At 44.1% G+C, this 17,025-nt stretch overlaps 1 protein-coding gene across 1 annotated transcript in view; it reads right to left on the reverse strand.

The window, feature by feature from the left end:
- Positions 1–1,597: 1,597 nt before the first annotated feature.
- Positions 1,598–17,025, reverse strand: part of LOC147727765 (C-X-C motif chemokine 10-like) — a 95,091-nt gene continuing 79,663 nt past the window's right edge. The window contains exon 4 of the mRNA XM_086961776.1: positions 1,598–2,558. Coding sequence (XP_086817902.1) covers positions 2,528–2,558 — 31 coding nt within the window. The 3' untranslated portion in view covers positions 1,598–2,527. The remainder of the gene's footprint in view (positions 2,559–17,025) is intronic.

Raw genomic sequence — 17,025 nt, forward strand, 5'->3', positions numbered from 1 at the left:
GTCAACTGCCTGGGACAGAGAGAGAGAGCAGAAGGACAGCTCTTCGGGTGCCTGAGAAGGTTAGATGGAACTCCTTCCGGGTCTGACATGTTGAGAGCAGGAAGCAGAGTTCTACCAGCCAGAGGGGGAGGCGGACTCGAGGCAGGGAGGCCTCAGGAACATGTTACACTGTGAATGGCACTGTGGCTCCTCTCCTCATATCTACTGGACTGGAGAGCCCCAGAATAACCCAAAATTTGGGACAAAACACAAACTGTGCCTTTTGTTGCTCCTGCTCTCCGTGGCAAACACTTTGGAATCCTGCGTAGAAAATAAGCTTATTAGTTACATATCAATAACTCCTATTGTATTAGCCTCTTTGTGTCAACTAGTTAATAGTTTATAAGTGTGTTTTCTAACCCTTGTTATCAGTGGTGACTTATCAAAGGCAGTCATGCTGGCTACATAGGTATGGAGTGAAGCCATACCTGCTCCCATTGCACCCACCCTAGCCCTAAAAGTGAGGATGTGCCATGTGTCGCCCAGTGGAGTTTATAATTAGGACTCCCCGTTTTATGGTGTTTATTTGTGGGCCATTTCTGTCTGTATTTATCCATATTTATTTTTGGGCCACTTTATCGGTATTTATCCATATTTATTTTGTGTTTTACATGTAAATTAAGTTGTAAAACTGTACATTTCTGTATCTATTTAACTGATAGATGCGCACTCATACTTTGAGGTCTGTCGTGTTTTATCTATTTAAGCTGCCAAATATTACATAACAATACATCCACTGGTAAATACCAGCATTATACCATAAATGTATATTGACATATGCCGTTATTTGAAGGAATTTCGTCCTTTTTTAAATTTACCATACTGTCCATCTGCTTAGCTGCTGGCTTATAATTCATGAACGACAGCATATAGTTTTACTTAAAAGAAGCCCAATTTTCTGTGTGTATCCACTTTTAAAAATAAATGCAGACAGAAAAGACATTGTTTTCTGTCTGTATTTATCTGTAAAAATCTGTAAAAACGGAAAACGGGGAGCCTTATTTATAATCTTAAAGGCCCTGACAATCCTGGTTCCCTTCTGCTATCTCCCACCTCCAGCCTTTCTGCAAGCTGTCAAAGTGGTGAGAGGCCCAGGGGCCTCGGACAATCAGGACCCTGGAAAAGTAAACAAACCTATTGCTGGGCCATTTCCATAGGGTCCCGAATCATGCCATGAAGAGGTCATACCAGGCTGAGCAACATGAGAGAAAATCACCCCACTCTAACCCTGCTCTGGTAGTTCTTCTCACCCTCATGCCAAGCCCAGACTCAGCCAATCGTCCCCCAGCAAGCGCTGCCATTCAGTCTACAGACTAGGCCTGCATCCTACCTGCAACAGCCACAACCCTCCCACAAAAACACCACATCTTCCATGTCACACCCACGTTCATCATACTACTGGCATGTTACGGTATTCCGAAATGTGGCAGCAGGATCATTGGACCAAGACATTATTCAAGCTGAGTGTTACTGTACGCTGTTGAATTACTTTTACAGAATTGTCACTTACCACGACCACACAGTAAAAAAAAAACCAAAAAAACACACAAAAAACGGATTCATATTTCATTAAGCATTTATTCAGCAAAATCAATTTCCTTTAAGCAAAATAACACTTTACCTAGCAGAAATAGTAGCATTTGAGAGTGTAAGGAGTACAGATTCCTATTTTGCATGGCAATTGCATCTATATAGGGTTGATATAGCCTTCGTTATATGCATTTAACAAAGCATGTAAAAGGTTGATGATACATAGGAAATGCGGACTGACAATCAAATAAGGCAGCATAAAAACCTGAAAATATTATTTCTATTATCACTTGCATAACCTAGATTTGTGGTTCTGAGCCTGTGGTCCAGGGACCGATGGGGGTTCGCCAAGCCTGCTCAGATTAATAAAGTGTATAGAAATAAAGAGGCAAAATGTAAAGCTGAAAATTTAAAAAAAGTTCTGTAAATGTTAAGGAATTTGAAATTGGAGGCTAAAAATTAGGTTAGTATCCTAAGATTGATTCATGAAAGCAGTGCAAGCGCATCACACAGAAAATAGTTCGGACTATCAGTGGCCTCCATTAAATGAAGAAAAGTTCAACACTTCCCGTGAATTTTTTTTAATGTATTCTTTTGTGAATTAAATAAAACATTTAATAATTTGTGTATTTCTTCCATAAATGCTTGTTTTTGTGTGTATTGTATGTGGTTCAAATAATGGGAAACGCGTATTACTGGGCCCCTCCAGTAATGACTCAGTGGCAGTCCCTGGATTCCAATAATGATTGAGTGGGAGGCCCCGGGTTCCAGAAATGACTAACTTGGGGTCGACAGAGGTCAAAAGGTTAAGAACCACTGACCTATATACTAAGTAAAGAATGGGCCATTCTGCCATATTAAAAAAATGTTCACGTGACTGTCAGGAAGTATGAGTAGCGTTGAAGGTAGGCAGGTACAGTAGCTTCATCACGGGTCGCAGTCTCTAACTGTGCGCCGCTTACTGGTCGTACCGCTTCTTTCGCGAAGATCTACGGAAATAACATAAGAGAAATGTTATGATTTCACTCATTCCTTTACCACATCTATTCTGCGTCACGAGTTTCTCATTTTATAGACGAGGACACACGCCAAGGTTATCAATTTGCGTGAAATGTTTACATAAAACTACATTTTCTCAGCAGGGATTATTCACACCGTTGAGTGATTTTTAACTGAACTTGATCTTGCCTTGGTAGGTTCTTTGTTTTTCATGACGTCACTATCAATCACACCCTATCAAATTCCGCCCTTCTTTGAGGTGAACCCACTTGAGAATAAAGCCACTCCTGTGCCCAGACATGACGACAAAGATTTCTATTAGCACAAGATGAAGGGGCAATTCCCAATAATATAAAGGACTAAGAAGTTCCAAAATATAAAGTGCAAAATGCAAAATGCCCACAGAACAGCTAATGGTATTTAAATTATTTTATTATCATTTATATTTGTACAAAAAGCGCAAAGTACAAAAATACATAGTTCATTAAATGAGGACTGCATATAGTTCATGTACCATCAGCCCAGGAACGAGGAGAACAATAAAATAAGACAGATACATCACTCACTCATACTACCAAGCACATACTCACAAACCAGTCATCTAGACTCAACCAACTCAACCAGCTCATCAACCAGACAGAAAAAAGCGCCGACGCGTGTTTCGGAATAGTGCCACAATAGAGGATTCCTTCATCAGGGCGCAATTCATCTCAGTAATTTAGGCAGGGCACAAAGTTCCAAGTATCCGGGTCAGTCAAGTAGGTCCCCGTTCAAAATTTCTGGGCAGGCCAAAGCATATCAGTCAGAAAGGGCCCCAGCAGGCTAGAACGAAGGAATAGTAGACGGGCAGCCTTGCCAATTGTAGCGTTAAATGTCGGATACACAGGGGACTTTCAGAAAAGTCTGAATAGTCAAGGAAAAATCAGACAGCCAGGAGATTTTGAGTTAATTCGACCCGTAAGTGTAGGGATGGTTATACGGCGACCCAAGAAACAGAATATGCACACTAGAAACTCAAATCAAGCAATGGGCATTCAGTAAAATCGCTTAGGGGCCTCACAGCTCTCATCCCCTAAAGTGGAAAAGGCCGCCGATGTCCGTTAAAAGTAGCACGGTAACATAATCCTCGCTAATGAAAACAGGGAGTCTTCACATCCACACCGCACGGGTCAGTCCCCCATGCTGACAAGAGTGGCAAAGATTTCTAGCCCCTATCCCACCATTTTTATGGAAGGGGCAAATGCGGGATTTGTGAAGGTGGAGTGTTTGACATAAGTAGAATAGAACCACTGAGGGCCCACATTTTGAAGCGGAAGGGGGTGGTGGGGTTATACTACCCTCCATATCTCCGCATCTCCGCCTCCTCAACAATCAACTTGATGGAAGATGATAGCACAAAACATATAGATTCAGACCTCATGCTGAGGTACCAGTGTGCATGACCATTCCACATAAAAAACGTCACCGTAAAAGGGTTAACCTCTTATTTTACTAATCAACGGTGTTTAGGTCTCACCTAAGACAGCGCATTCACAGTCACTTGTCAGTCTATTGTTTTAAAAACAAATCTAACAAGCATTTACAATGCAACGGTTTCGCCTTTGAAAAAGTTGGAGCTATTGGCATTGTAAATGACAACATTTGGGTGTATGTGTTGGTTTTGAAAACAGATAAATAAATGGCACTGTCATTTGCAATGCCAATAGCTTAATCTCTCGCAAATGCCACACACAAACACACAGCCACACACAGAGTCCCACACACATACATACCTACAGAGCCACACACAGAGCCACACACACACACAGAGCCACACACACAAATACACAGAGCCATATATACAGACACACACACAGCCTCCCCACCCTCCCCCCATCGGGACGCACCCTCCAGGGCCAGCATGGACGCCAGGCAAAACCTAAAAAGTGACGGTACTCAGTACCGGACAGTACCAACCCATGTTAGGCACTGCAAATACTGCTTTTGCCATATAATCAAGTATCCTACTGGACATTCATTTATTGGGGTTGCGGGACGTATTTTGGGTATTGTGCCCGTGTAAACCTTGCACCGCTGATTCCGTTTAAAATTGCAATGCTTTTTACTCATTGTTAAACATGCCGCATGTGGTGTTTTTAACACTAGCCCCTCCCTTTCGCTCCCATCTCGCTCTTACACCCTGCCTCAGTGCCTCCACACACCTCCTCCCTCCCAACAAACTATGTGGCTATGTTGTGAGTGTAACGAGTGCGTTGGAGAAGTTGTACAGACGTCTGAAGACAAATGCCCCCCCACCTCGTGCTGCCTTACTTTATCCACCAACAGCAGGCAAGGGAGTAAAATGCCTTGCCGCCCAGAGCCCTATCCAGCAAAGGCCCGCTCGGGGCGTGACAATGGACTCTTTTTGGCCAGGAGTTTTTCTTAACCCCTTCCATGCGGCCGCGATTCCCCTGGTGGGCTGTAAACAACACGAACAGGGGTGGGCCGTGACGAACCCCAGCCGTCATCAGCACACGAGCACTGTAGTGCATGACGGCTGGGGTTCGTCATCAGCATGGAAGGGGTTAAATCATCCGTGAGTGGGAAACCTGGCAGCCTCCTAGACACGCATCCTTAGAAGGATCATATCAGCGGGGGCCAGGTTCATACGTAAAACAGGGACGGCCATAGAGATAGGACTAAATTCCCTGTTACGGCTTATGACATCTCTGGGCTTCTGTTTTACAAATATATCCTATTCTATTCTTTAGGATTTCCTGACGCTGTAAATATGTATTCTATTCCTGTACGTTGGATTTTGTGTTTGCCACCTCTCTTTTTATTTTACCTTTTTTATTAACTATTCCGATTGTATTTGTTAGGTGCAAGTATGTAAATCTCCTTATGTATCGTACTTGGTTCTATTGTAAAGAGCACTGACACCTTTGGTTAAAGTCCGCGCTATATAAAATTACATTGAATAAATAAACAAATGAAACCGAAATATCTAGAGAGTTGTCAGTGAGGGAGATTCTCTCAAGAGGAATGTGAGTGTCACCAAGCAATGCCTCGAGCTCTGGCACAGCACAGCATGTGGGCCTCTGCAAGACCTCTCATCAATGGGGCAGAAGAGCAGTGCATGACAATGCCCCGCCCCGCCCCGGCCTCTCTGCTGCGAGCCATCTGTCACTTTAAGCTGATCCACTGCGGAGACAGAAGCTGCGGCGTTTAGGCCGAATACAGCCAATGTGTCACTTTTATAGGAGGGGGGGGGGGGGGGTAAGGAGTGACGGACCAGAGGCAAGGGGCTTGTAAATAAGAACCTGAGTTTTGCATGTAAAATAAAACAAATCATAAGAAAATACAACGTATTCGATGTGTCCGAACTCGCCGCGACTTTTCGTGACATAAACATAACGCAACAGCAAACTCCTGAGCGGTACCTACTCCGAGCGCATGTAGAAAGCTGCGGATATTCAGACTGCGCACTACTGCGCAACGAGATCATTGTGACTGAGTGTCACTGACTCGGTATGTGTCCGATGCAAGAGGGTGTGAGGTAGACAGGCATTGCGGTTCTGCCCTTCCCGGTACTGTACGACCTTCGTATGTCCGCAGGCAGCCTTGTTCTGCCTGGCTCTGAGCTAGGCCTGTTCCCAGAGCGCCCAGAAGGTGGCAGTAGAGGACTCTTTTCATATCAAAGGCTATTGATCTGTGCTCCGCTGCGCAAATTGCCTCACAGGAAGAGCCAAGGCGCCCAGAGGTCGAACACAAAGCGCTGCAGCGGCGTTTCAGCTGGAAAGTGACTGTGCAGACATCCGCTGCTCGGGCCCTCGTGTTTATCGGACACACGCATGTATGCAGCCGGACACACCGACGTGCCCGAGTCTCTGTAGACGGATGTCTTTGAGTTTATACTTCCAAGATTTTATGATTTCCCTCCCAAATAATACAACTCCTGCGTCAGCGCCAGGATACCCTCTTGGATGAGTTGTACAAATACACATAACATATAACATAACGCTCTACCCAGGACAGATAACAAAGAGGGACAGAGACGGCAAACAAGGATGAAGAAAGAGCATGAAAACAGGCACAGAAGACAAACAGCAAAAGAAGTGTAAAGATCGAACGGAGAGTGATTGAGAGTGTGTGTGTGTGTGTGGGGGGCGGTATAATACTCCTGTCATGGCCAAGAAAGGAGTGTAGCCTAGAAATAAAACACAATCTCAGCTTCGGCTCCCACCAGCGGCGTGTCAGCATTGGGTGCCAAAATAGGCGCAGGTCCCGGGGAGTACCGTTATAAGCCTTGGCTGCCAATAGGAGGGCAGGAGTGCTCAAATCTATCCGAACAAGGGACATCTATTCCAGATCCATGGTATTCCGCTGTTTACGGCTAGTTTGGGCCTCCACACACGGCAACTCAATAACCCAGTATGGTACTCGCACAATAAGGGCAGTAAGTAATCAATTCCTTCCGGGCTAGGCGTATTCATTGTTGCTCTGGCCTCTTTAGTTGTCCTTCACGTCTTGAGCATGCCAACCCTCTGGAAATGCATTTGTCTTTTTGACTATTGGGACCTGGGGTGTTGCAGGAACGGCAGTAGAATCATATCAGTGGCAGCAATATTGCGGTGCATCTTCTAGGCAGAGAGAGTTTGCAGGCATGTCCTGTGCACAATGGGAAGACCCACGACTTTCTGTGTTGACTGCAGTGCATGCAGGCACCAAGGAAGAGCCCTGGGATGCAGGGAGGGTCTGGGGAACAGCGAGGGCCTGGAGCGCACAGAGGGCAGATGGCACGGCTGGGGTCTGTCGTACCGGGAGGACCTCGGGAACAACGAGGGCCTGTGGAAGAGTGAAGGCCTGGAGCATAGTGAGGGGCTGCTGGCACTCAGAGCCACAACCCACCTCAAGCGCCACCGAAAGCATCAACATGACCACCAGTCACAACCTGCGCCCGCAACCCCAGCCGCTAACATTCCTTCGGCGGCCACACAGACAAGACAAGAACACAGTAGCAACAGCAGCAAAGTCACAATAGACCGAGCGCACCAGTGAAAGCCGCGAGAAGCAACGAGAAGTCGACGGGCCCCGGCGCCATCTTCGGCGGAATGACAAAAACACACCTTGCAGAAAAAAAAGGAACCGCCCACTGCCGCAATGAAGTTCTACAAGGGGCGGAAAGCAAAAAAAATCGCCGGAACCCTCACGATCTGCTCGGGCAATGACTGACGCATCTCTGTTCCAATGGCTAGCCTACATTTATGGAGCTAGCCAATGGAACAGTGAGGTGGGTTAAAGCCCCATACTGATTCTCAAAAGATTTCGCCTGCGCGAACATTGCTGCGCAGTGCTACGCCAGGCGAAACCTAAAAAGAACTTAGAAAGATCCATTACTTACTGGTTGGATTCTTTGTCACTGGCATTTCTTTTGTCTTCATTTGTCAGTGCAACTGGTTAGGTCAAGCCTGGGTAGGGCATGCGCTGCACTGCGAGGCATGGTGTATTGGAGTATGGACTTGAAGCCCTGTCCACTCTCCCCCCATATTTGTCATTGGCTTGTGTCATTGTCCTTCATAAATGCTGTCTTCTGATTAGTTAATAGGATTGTTAGTCCCTCCTTAGTAACGCCTTGTCTTCATTTGTAACCTCCCATGAGGACTGGCCCTATTACTTCGGTTGTTACACAGTATGTCTTCTTTAGTCTATAAGCTCTATTTTCTTTAATGCGTTTCTCCTACTGCAGGCACTACATGCTTTCCTGCAACATTCAGGCATTCAGCGGGCCAAGCGCAATTTAATGGAGCACTTTTACAAAAAAAGCATTTGTTTGTCAACTTGACAAATAATTTTTGTTTTGGGTAAAAGCGCCCCATACCACACTTTCACTTTAATAGCGGCAAGTACTTTCTTTAGACACAACTCTTTTAGAGAAAGGGGCGTGGCCTCTATTAATGGGAAAGCGCAGCATGGTGCCTTGTAAACAACAAGCATTTGCAAAGCAAAAGGTCTCGCATTTTAGAAACTTTGATCTATTGGTATTGTAAATGACCGCCTGTTTTTACACATACATAAAAGGCATTGCCATATACAATGCCAATTGCTCAAAATCTCGCAATTGTGAGACCTATTGCATGGAAAAAGCTTGTTTTCTTTTTCCGGTCACTCCAGACTGCTTTTGGAAGATTTAGGTTTTGAATCTTTAGATTTGACACACACAACATACTTGTTTAACCCAACAATCCATCTTGGATTGGTAAATAATAAAAAAAAAGCATTGACACAGCCAATAAGTCTTGCCACTATGAGATCTATTGGCTTTGTCAATGTTTTTTTCAGCCATATTGCTCAGCAGCACAGCCACTTTGTAACATGGCTGAAAGTAAAGAACATAAAACTGCTATGATGCTGTCAATAATGGCAGCGCCATAGCGCTTTCATTTTCTTTACTTACAGCCATGTTGCACAGCGGTCACGCTGCTCTGCAACATGGCTAAAAAACATTGGCAAAGCCAGTAGAGCTCGCAAAGGCGAGACCTATTGCCCTTGCCAATGCTTGTTTAGTAAACATTATTGTGCCAATAGAAAAGTCGGTCAGAGGCAAGCTATTCAACATGCTTTTGTAATGGGTAGATACTTTCCAAGAAAAGGACAGCTGATTAATTCACTGCAGTCTCGGGATCAATCAATTTCATATTTAGGAGTATAGAATTTGCACCCACCCATCCAAGCTTCACATTTCTAGCTACCTCCAGCCTAAAAGGCTAACCCTGTGGAAGAAAATTCACGCTGGATAAATAAGCTTTTTTATCGGCTCCCCAAAAAAGACCAAAGCGAGGATCCACCATTAAGGCGCAACTGTTCTGACGTGGTAAGATCTGCTGTAGCTAGGTTATATCTTCACCCATCTTCAAGCAGCAAACAAAAGAATGAATGTAATGTGCTTGTAAACACCAAATGAAAAAGAGTCGCCTGACATCAAATTGTGTCTGCTGGACCCTTAAAAAAGACATCAAAAATGAAGTAAAGAAATTGTGGTGTAGAGGGAAGGGAAGCAACGGAGGAGCGGGTAGGATGATCTGGTTAAATGTCAATGCCAGGACAGAGGGTATGGAGTAGCAGGGAGGAGGGGGTCGAGGGAGCAGTGGAGAAGTTTGGAGGGTGACAAGGTTAAAAAATTGTAAAAATCTGCAAAGCAGGACTGTGTGTATTGGGAGAAGCAATGGACGAGGTAAGGGAAGGAGTAAGCAGCACAGAGAGTGCAGGAGTGAGGGGATCTGGTGGGAGAAGCAGCGCGCATTGAAGAGAACAAGAAAACACGTGCACTCTCATGGATTTCTAAAATCTAAATATAAAAGTAGTTCCTTGAAGGTGAGCAGTGTAAGGATACAAGCTATCAATCAAAAGGATGATACAAAAAGTTAAGCTCGAGGAGAGGGACAAACGTAAGAAGAGGAGGGGAACTATTGAATAAGAAATATGTAGATACAAGCTACATGACAGCAAATCAATGGTGAGCAGTGGGCTGACCCAAAGTCCACAGTATGTGTTTGTGCAGTCCTACAACAGGTGACACCTAGCAGTAGCTGGGATGGCATACACGATCTTGGTAGCATATACTAGATGATAATTTTCAACCTTAACAATAATGGACATTGCAATTTATCACATCTTCATCCTCACAAGAACAGTATATATTTATTTAGGTCTGATGCTTCATGGTCCACCACTCCTTCCAAGACTAACCTGTTTTTTGAACATATATGTATGATTCTGGTCCCAGCATTTAGCAAAACGTATCTCCCATTCACTAAGCAAGCAGTTTGTGGGTCATATCCTGGCAAGAAAGCCAAGTTTACTATAGACCACCCTCCCATTGCCCAACATTGGGACCAAAAACTGCTGATCTGGTTTAGCTAAGACACCTGCAGGTGTATTACATAAAGTGCCCCGGGGTGCAACGGGTGTTTGCGCCCGCTTTGCGCGCCCGCGGCACTTTGGTATTTCAGAAGGGGCCTTAGAGGCTTGTGCGTCCCCTTCTGTAATACCAATTGCGCTAGTACACATAAAGCACCAGTGCTATCGGCAGGGGGCCTTCCCTCATTTGCATGGGAGGACATCCCTGTGCCCTGTGGTCATGCCGTATTACTGATGCGGGAGCAGAGGCAAAGAAGCCCTCAAGAGGTGCCACCTAAAAGGTGGTGCACTGTCAGTGCGCCTCCTGAGAGCAGCCCTCTGAAGAGGTAAAGGTGGTCCCATGGACCTCCAGTCATCCCCATGCAGGCGGGGGGAACCACTGACAGCGGCCACATGCAAGGGGATCTCTAATCCCCTTCAAAGCAGCGGGTGGGTTGTCCCCTTCACAGTGAAACACAGAGCGGCTGTAAAGCAGACATTCCGTATTTCACAAGAATGCGGTGCCCCCAGGGCAGCACGAGTTAGCGGCTGCCGTGGGGGCAGCGCAATCCCCATAATGCGGCCCACTTTCCTTCATTGCGCCGGGTGCAACTTTGAAAGGTGCGCCCGGCGCAATGAAGGAGAGTGTGCTGCATGTGTATTGCGGCCCCTGGATTAGGAAGTCTGAACTCCTACTATCCACCAAACAGTGCACAGGTAACCAGCATGCATGACATGTCTTCCAGATTTTATTGTGAAAAGGAAAGAGATGGAGCAGAGTACTGCTCGACTGAATATATTTGTGCCAGTAACAAACTGTAAAAAGATGAGCTGCTGGCCTATTGATTTGTATCATTAAACACTTTAACCTTGGATTTCATAATTTCAATGTTAATTGCTAACCATGTTGTCAGCTGAAGAAAGTTGTGAATTAGTTAAGTGAAAAACAAACTCAAAAGTCATCATGCAGCATGGTAGGTGGAGAGACACTAGATACAGCCATTTGACATGGAAAGAATCGCCCTGTGGACAGGGCCGGACTGGCTACTGGGCGTTATGGAATGCTGCTGAGCTGGGGGCTGATTTCGTTGATGGGGACCTTCGTGTACTGAACGAAATTAGTTTTGCTTTAATTATTTCGAAGTACACTCAGGTCTCCATGAACGAAACCAGCCCCCACCGCAGTGAAAATCAGCCCCTAGCTCGGCAGGATTCCAAAACGCCCGGTAGTCAGTCCGGCCCTGCCTGTGGAGCATAAAACACTTTGCCACTTTGAGTCTTTGACCTCTTGCGTTTATGATTGTAGGAGCGTTTTTACTAATTAGAAAACGATGCCTTATTTAGAAGAGCTTTAGTTAGCCTGACTAGGCCTCAAGCATCGTGCATTGACATTCATATACATAAGAAGAAAGAAATGTCCACGTTTATTTTATGTGAATGAGCCTTCACACAAGCATGTCTCGGAGTGCTTTTCAATTTCAGAAAATCAGCAAAAAGGAAGACTACGCCAGGGTCTCATATGTGCGTTCCTTACAAGGAAGCCCTGCTCAGGATGTCTCTGCTTTTGTAGCTTTAAAAAACCTTAGCTCAAGCCATTTCTGTGAGCCATTTCTTAGTTGAACCGTCTATTGTAGTTCTGTAGTATATCAGCGTGATAAAATGTCCTCAATTTCCCATACACACCTTATTAATTAATATGCAGAAAATAAGGTGTTTATAGATGCCTGTTTTTGAATGTATCTTATGTTTTCGTATGTTCAGTCGTTTACTAGACTGCTACATTGCAAGTTCAACCCTATTACACCATAGCTCATCATTGAATGTGTGTGGCTTTTCTAAATCCTGTAATAGATTACATTTTTTGGGATATGTAAGATACGTTCTTTGCCCTTTAAACAGACTCTATCTGCCTTAGACTGTTTGTTTTCTTTATATTTGGGTCTGGCTATTAAATTGATTCAAAGACTGACCATGTGTTAGTCCTCTTGCAAGTTATGATTGTGCCTATTTTGATTAAGCTAATTAATAATGTATTTACTAATCATTTTTTTCCTGCTGTAATGATTTTAATTTTGAATAAAGCTATAAGGGGTGACTTTAAATTCTGTTTTACATAAGCCTGTTTATTTGGCTTTGTACTCAGTCTTATCAAGTCTCACACAGTCTTATCAAGACTTGGATAGACCTAATTTAATGTCGACTCTGCAGGTGCACTGAGGCCTTCTAAACAGACCTGAGCTGCCATTGCTCTGACCCTTAAGAGATATATAGCTGATAGGCACACCCACAAGTAGCATAAGTCAACATACTTATAAGTCTATACTATATTATCCTAGGGGCACTAGCAGGCACATGCATCATTAATGGCTTTTGCGATTTCTTAATTGCGATTTTTAAGGAATTGCAATTAAGAAATCGCAAAAGCCTATGCATGAAGAAATTGCTGAAAAATGTGCGATTTCCTAAAATTCCATAATTGCGACTCGCAAAGTGCGAATCGCAATTAAGGAATACCTCCCCATTCATTCCTATGGGCCTAAAGGCCCATAGGAATGAATGGGAAGACATTCTCAATTTGCGATTAGCAATTAGCGAATCGTAAATTGAGAATGCGATTTCAAGGGTGCAGGGGTGTCCAAAGGACACCCTGTTGCACCCCTGAAATCAATCTGTGCACATATGTTGTGCACACACATGCCCTAAGGGCATGTGTGTGCACAACATGAAACTTTGAAAAATGCACAAAAGTGCATTTTTCAAAGTTTTCGCAAATTACCATGAGGTTCAACCTCATGGTAATTTTCTCCCCCTAAGTGCGAAGTCGCTATTTTTTAAAGTTTCATGCATTGCATTTAAGAAATCGCAAAATGCGATTCCTTAAATGCAATCGCAATTTGAGAATTCGCAAATATTTGCGAATTCTCAAATTGCGAGGGCCTTCACCCTTCATGCATACCAAAAGCTGATTTTGCGATCGCAAACGGCCGATTTTTGAGATTCGCACCGTTTGCGATCGCAAAAAGCTTTGATGCATGTGCCCCCTAGGGCCTGGAAGATAGAGAGTCGCTCATGGACTGCAGCAATTATTATGCCAACATGAGTGTGACAAACCAAAGTGTGACTCCCTGCCTGCCATTGGTGGCCGGCAGAACCGTTTGAAACTGCTAACTCAACTTTGCCATTTAAGGTAAAGGCAAAGCCCAAAACTTCATTTTACATACATATAAAATACCCATAAGGGAGGCATAACAAGCCCTAAGGCAGCGTGCAGTATAATAAAAAGTAGGACATGTCTTTACATGGCCTGACAATAAAAACCCCACATTGTTATTTTTACTGTAGAAAGGCTAGTTTTACTATTGGCGAGTCCTGGGTTTACCTGCGAACAACTCTGAGGAACTAGCGTCTGAATTGGGCAACTAAATATGATACTTCAAGGTATCAAAAGAATCATTGCATTAAACCCCACTGGATGCTCAGGTTGAATTTAGTGTAACCTTTGCACAAGTTGCAACTTTAGTAAGTAGCCACTTTGTTGCCCAACGTTTTCCTGTGACCGTTTAAGGCTGCTGACCATGAGACTGCCTTCTGCCCTCCTAGGGGGACAGTGTGAACGCCTCTCAGGAAGGAACACAAAGAGCTAGCCATTACAAGAGATATGACCCTTCCCTAGCAAGAGGGCAAAACAGGGTGTGAGCCCAAAAGGCAAGCTTTAAAGTGGAAGCCGTCTTTGAAGGGCAAATGGTGGACACACATAGGAGGAACTGCTCTTTTGTTCTTGCAGGCAGGTTGGGATCAAGAACAGATGAAGAAATGTGGACAAACAGTTTTTTCCATGCGACAGAAGCACCCAGGTAGCCACACAGCTGGGTGGGCTATGGAGGTTACACACCAAGAAGCCAAATCTACCATGACGGTAGTGGGCAGATTTGTGGATTCTGGGCTAGCTAGATGCCGTACTTTACAGGAAGTTGTCACTAGGCAGGAGGGTCTATCAGCCAGTAGTCGCCATATCCCTTTGTCATGTAGTTCCTACTAATCCGTAGGATCTGCGTACTGTTTTGGACAGCATAAACTAAGGGCTTGGTGTCTAGACTGATTTCGGACACCCACACAGGATATGTTGGCCTATAGACCAGCTAGCTCACAGTGCCACCACAAGCCCCCTAAACATTACCAGGGAGAGAATGGATTCTCGCAACCGCTGAACATGACAACCCTGATTCCTCAGGAATCGTGTAAACGGTACAGAACCTTTCGTTCAGTCACTCATGTTCCCTTATTCTTAAAGAAGTATACAGAATGCACAGTCAGATGTTTTCAATATATTTATTGAACCAACTTTATTGTTGTATAAATTACATGTGCTGCACTGATTAGGGGACAGAAGCAAATAAAGGAGATTACATGCACTGAAAGAGGGAACGGTAGATACATTTCTACCATGGTGCTGAAGCAATACATATATGCGGGCATATGCATAATATGGTAATCTAATATACTCCTACAATGCAGACCCTACTTTGAGTGTACCTAGAGTGTGTATGGATGTAGAGCTAAGAATCCCCTCAAGGGATGATCCAGCCCCATTACCTGATCAGGTAGAGTGAAGGAGCCAGTCTTGGTCTCGAGTTGGACACCTCTCACGGAATTTCAGACCAGTGCATGGTGGATTCTCAGCTTGCACGGACCTTCAGCCGAAGTGCCTCCTCTACCAATCTATCAGGATGCCTAATATTTATATTAAAAAGCAGCTTCACAATGTGCGCGCTAGATTAGTGATGTTATGGATGTGTGGATAATGCTGTTGCCTTGTAGATGAAAATAGGACGACTTTTGTACCTAGTGCATAGAAAGGCCTAGTACATGATGTTCAAGGCATCGGGATAATGTTGTGCAAAGCTGGAAATTTAAACAAAGTAGTTTCAGAGAAACAAATCCAGCATTGTTGTGCATGTAAATGTGTGCAAATGTTCACAGCTGAAATGTTATTTTCTAGAGCACTATACGAAATAGGCTGCTTTGCTGCATGGGCCTAATTTGAAAATATAACACCTCGAGGGCACTAATTAAGTTTGAAGGTGGCACCCCTGGCTCCCATTCTGAGATTCCATCTGATCTGAAGAAGGGGCTAAAGAAGGACTGCGCTGCTTTCCCATGGACCCAGCGAAGAGAAGCTGCACCAAGTCTGGACTACACCTGCTGCTCCTTGATTAAGTAAGGAAAGGACTATGCCTGTGGTGCCCTGCTCAAGGTAAAGTCACCCCAGAGCCTCAGACAGAAGAAGTGACTCCAAAAGACTGTATAGTCGCAAACTTCAATAATGAGCGAGTTGTGGGATTTTTGTTGAATCGACTGGGGAGTACCAATTCAGAGTTTAGTTCCAATAAAATTCGCCTATTACCTCTGTTTTTTTTATAGACCTTATTTGATTCAGAATGGATGGCGGATGCCGCAGGTACAAAATAATCAAAGTACGCTACAGGGATTTACCCAAAGATTACCTCTTTTAAATCTAGCTAACAGATTCGCTCCATTGTTGGTTTTAGACTGTTGCGATTGACTACATAATTTAAGTCCAACTCCGCTGGAGAATCCTGTTGCTCAGTTACCCCTGTCCCCCGTGTCTATCTTGTCCACTCAGTTAGATGTTCCAGAGGATGCGGGGAGGAGCTCGAGTGAAGTTAGTATAGTGGGACATAAGAGAAGGCCTATAACAGAAGTTGAGTGAAATTGTCCGAGTCAATCACAGTTTGAAGGTTTATATATAATGACATGGAATGTGGGGGGGGGGTTAGGAATAAATTGCAGGATGTAAACTGGTTTAAAAGTTTTGAACATTGTGATATGGTTTTAATACAGGAGACATGTCTTACGGATGCTTTCTTTGTAAACGGTTTCAAGACTATTGCAACTAATGCTATTCCATCAAAGACAGGCAGGGCTAGCGGTGGTTTAGCAGTACTTATTTCATTGTCCTCTAGACTGACTTAAAAAAAATACTATACCAAGTCGCCGAATTTCCAGTTTCTATTTTTTTCTGTAGAAGGATTACAGGATATTATAGTTATTAATTTTTATAATAACAGTTTAAATGCCTCGAGACATGAGGTCATTGTATCCCTGGATAATGAGTTGACGGACTTCATGAAGAATGTAGGTCGCGATTGCTCCCTAATTTCGGCGGGAGATCTTAATTTAGAACCATGTGATCTTATAGCGGGAATTCAATGTGGTTAGGAAGAAGAACCAAGTAGTGCTCCTGTACATTTCCCATATAACAACTATGGTGAAATTATAAACTATGTTATGTCCAAGCATAACCTGGAAATTACAGAGAAGGTTTTAAAAGAAAGTAGACGGGAAGACAGAGATAATATCTATACATTTGAAGGAGTAAGGTCGTCCTCATGTATCGATCATTTCATCACTTCAATAAACCTATGGACCTTAATATTTGAATGCTTTGTTTCTCCAAGCCTTTTGAGTGATCACCATCCAGTATCAATAAGCTTAAGAACCTCCCTTAGCAAACAATTTCAATCAGGTATCCACGAAACAGACATAAAAACACAGGGG

This window comes from Lissotriton vulgaris, chromosome 3_1 (genome assembly GCF_964263255.1).
Source record: "Lissotriton vulgaris chromosome 3_1, aLisVul1.2, whole genome shotgun sequence".
Taxonomy (NCBI): Eukaryota; Metazoa; Chordata; class Amphibia; order Caudata; family Salamandridae; genus Lissotriton; species Lissotriton vulgaris.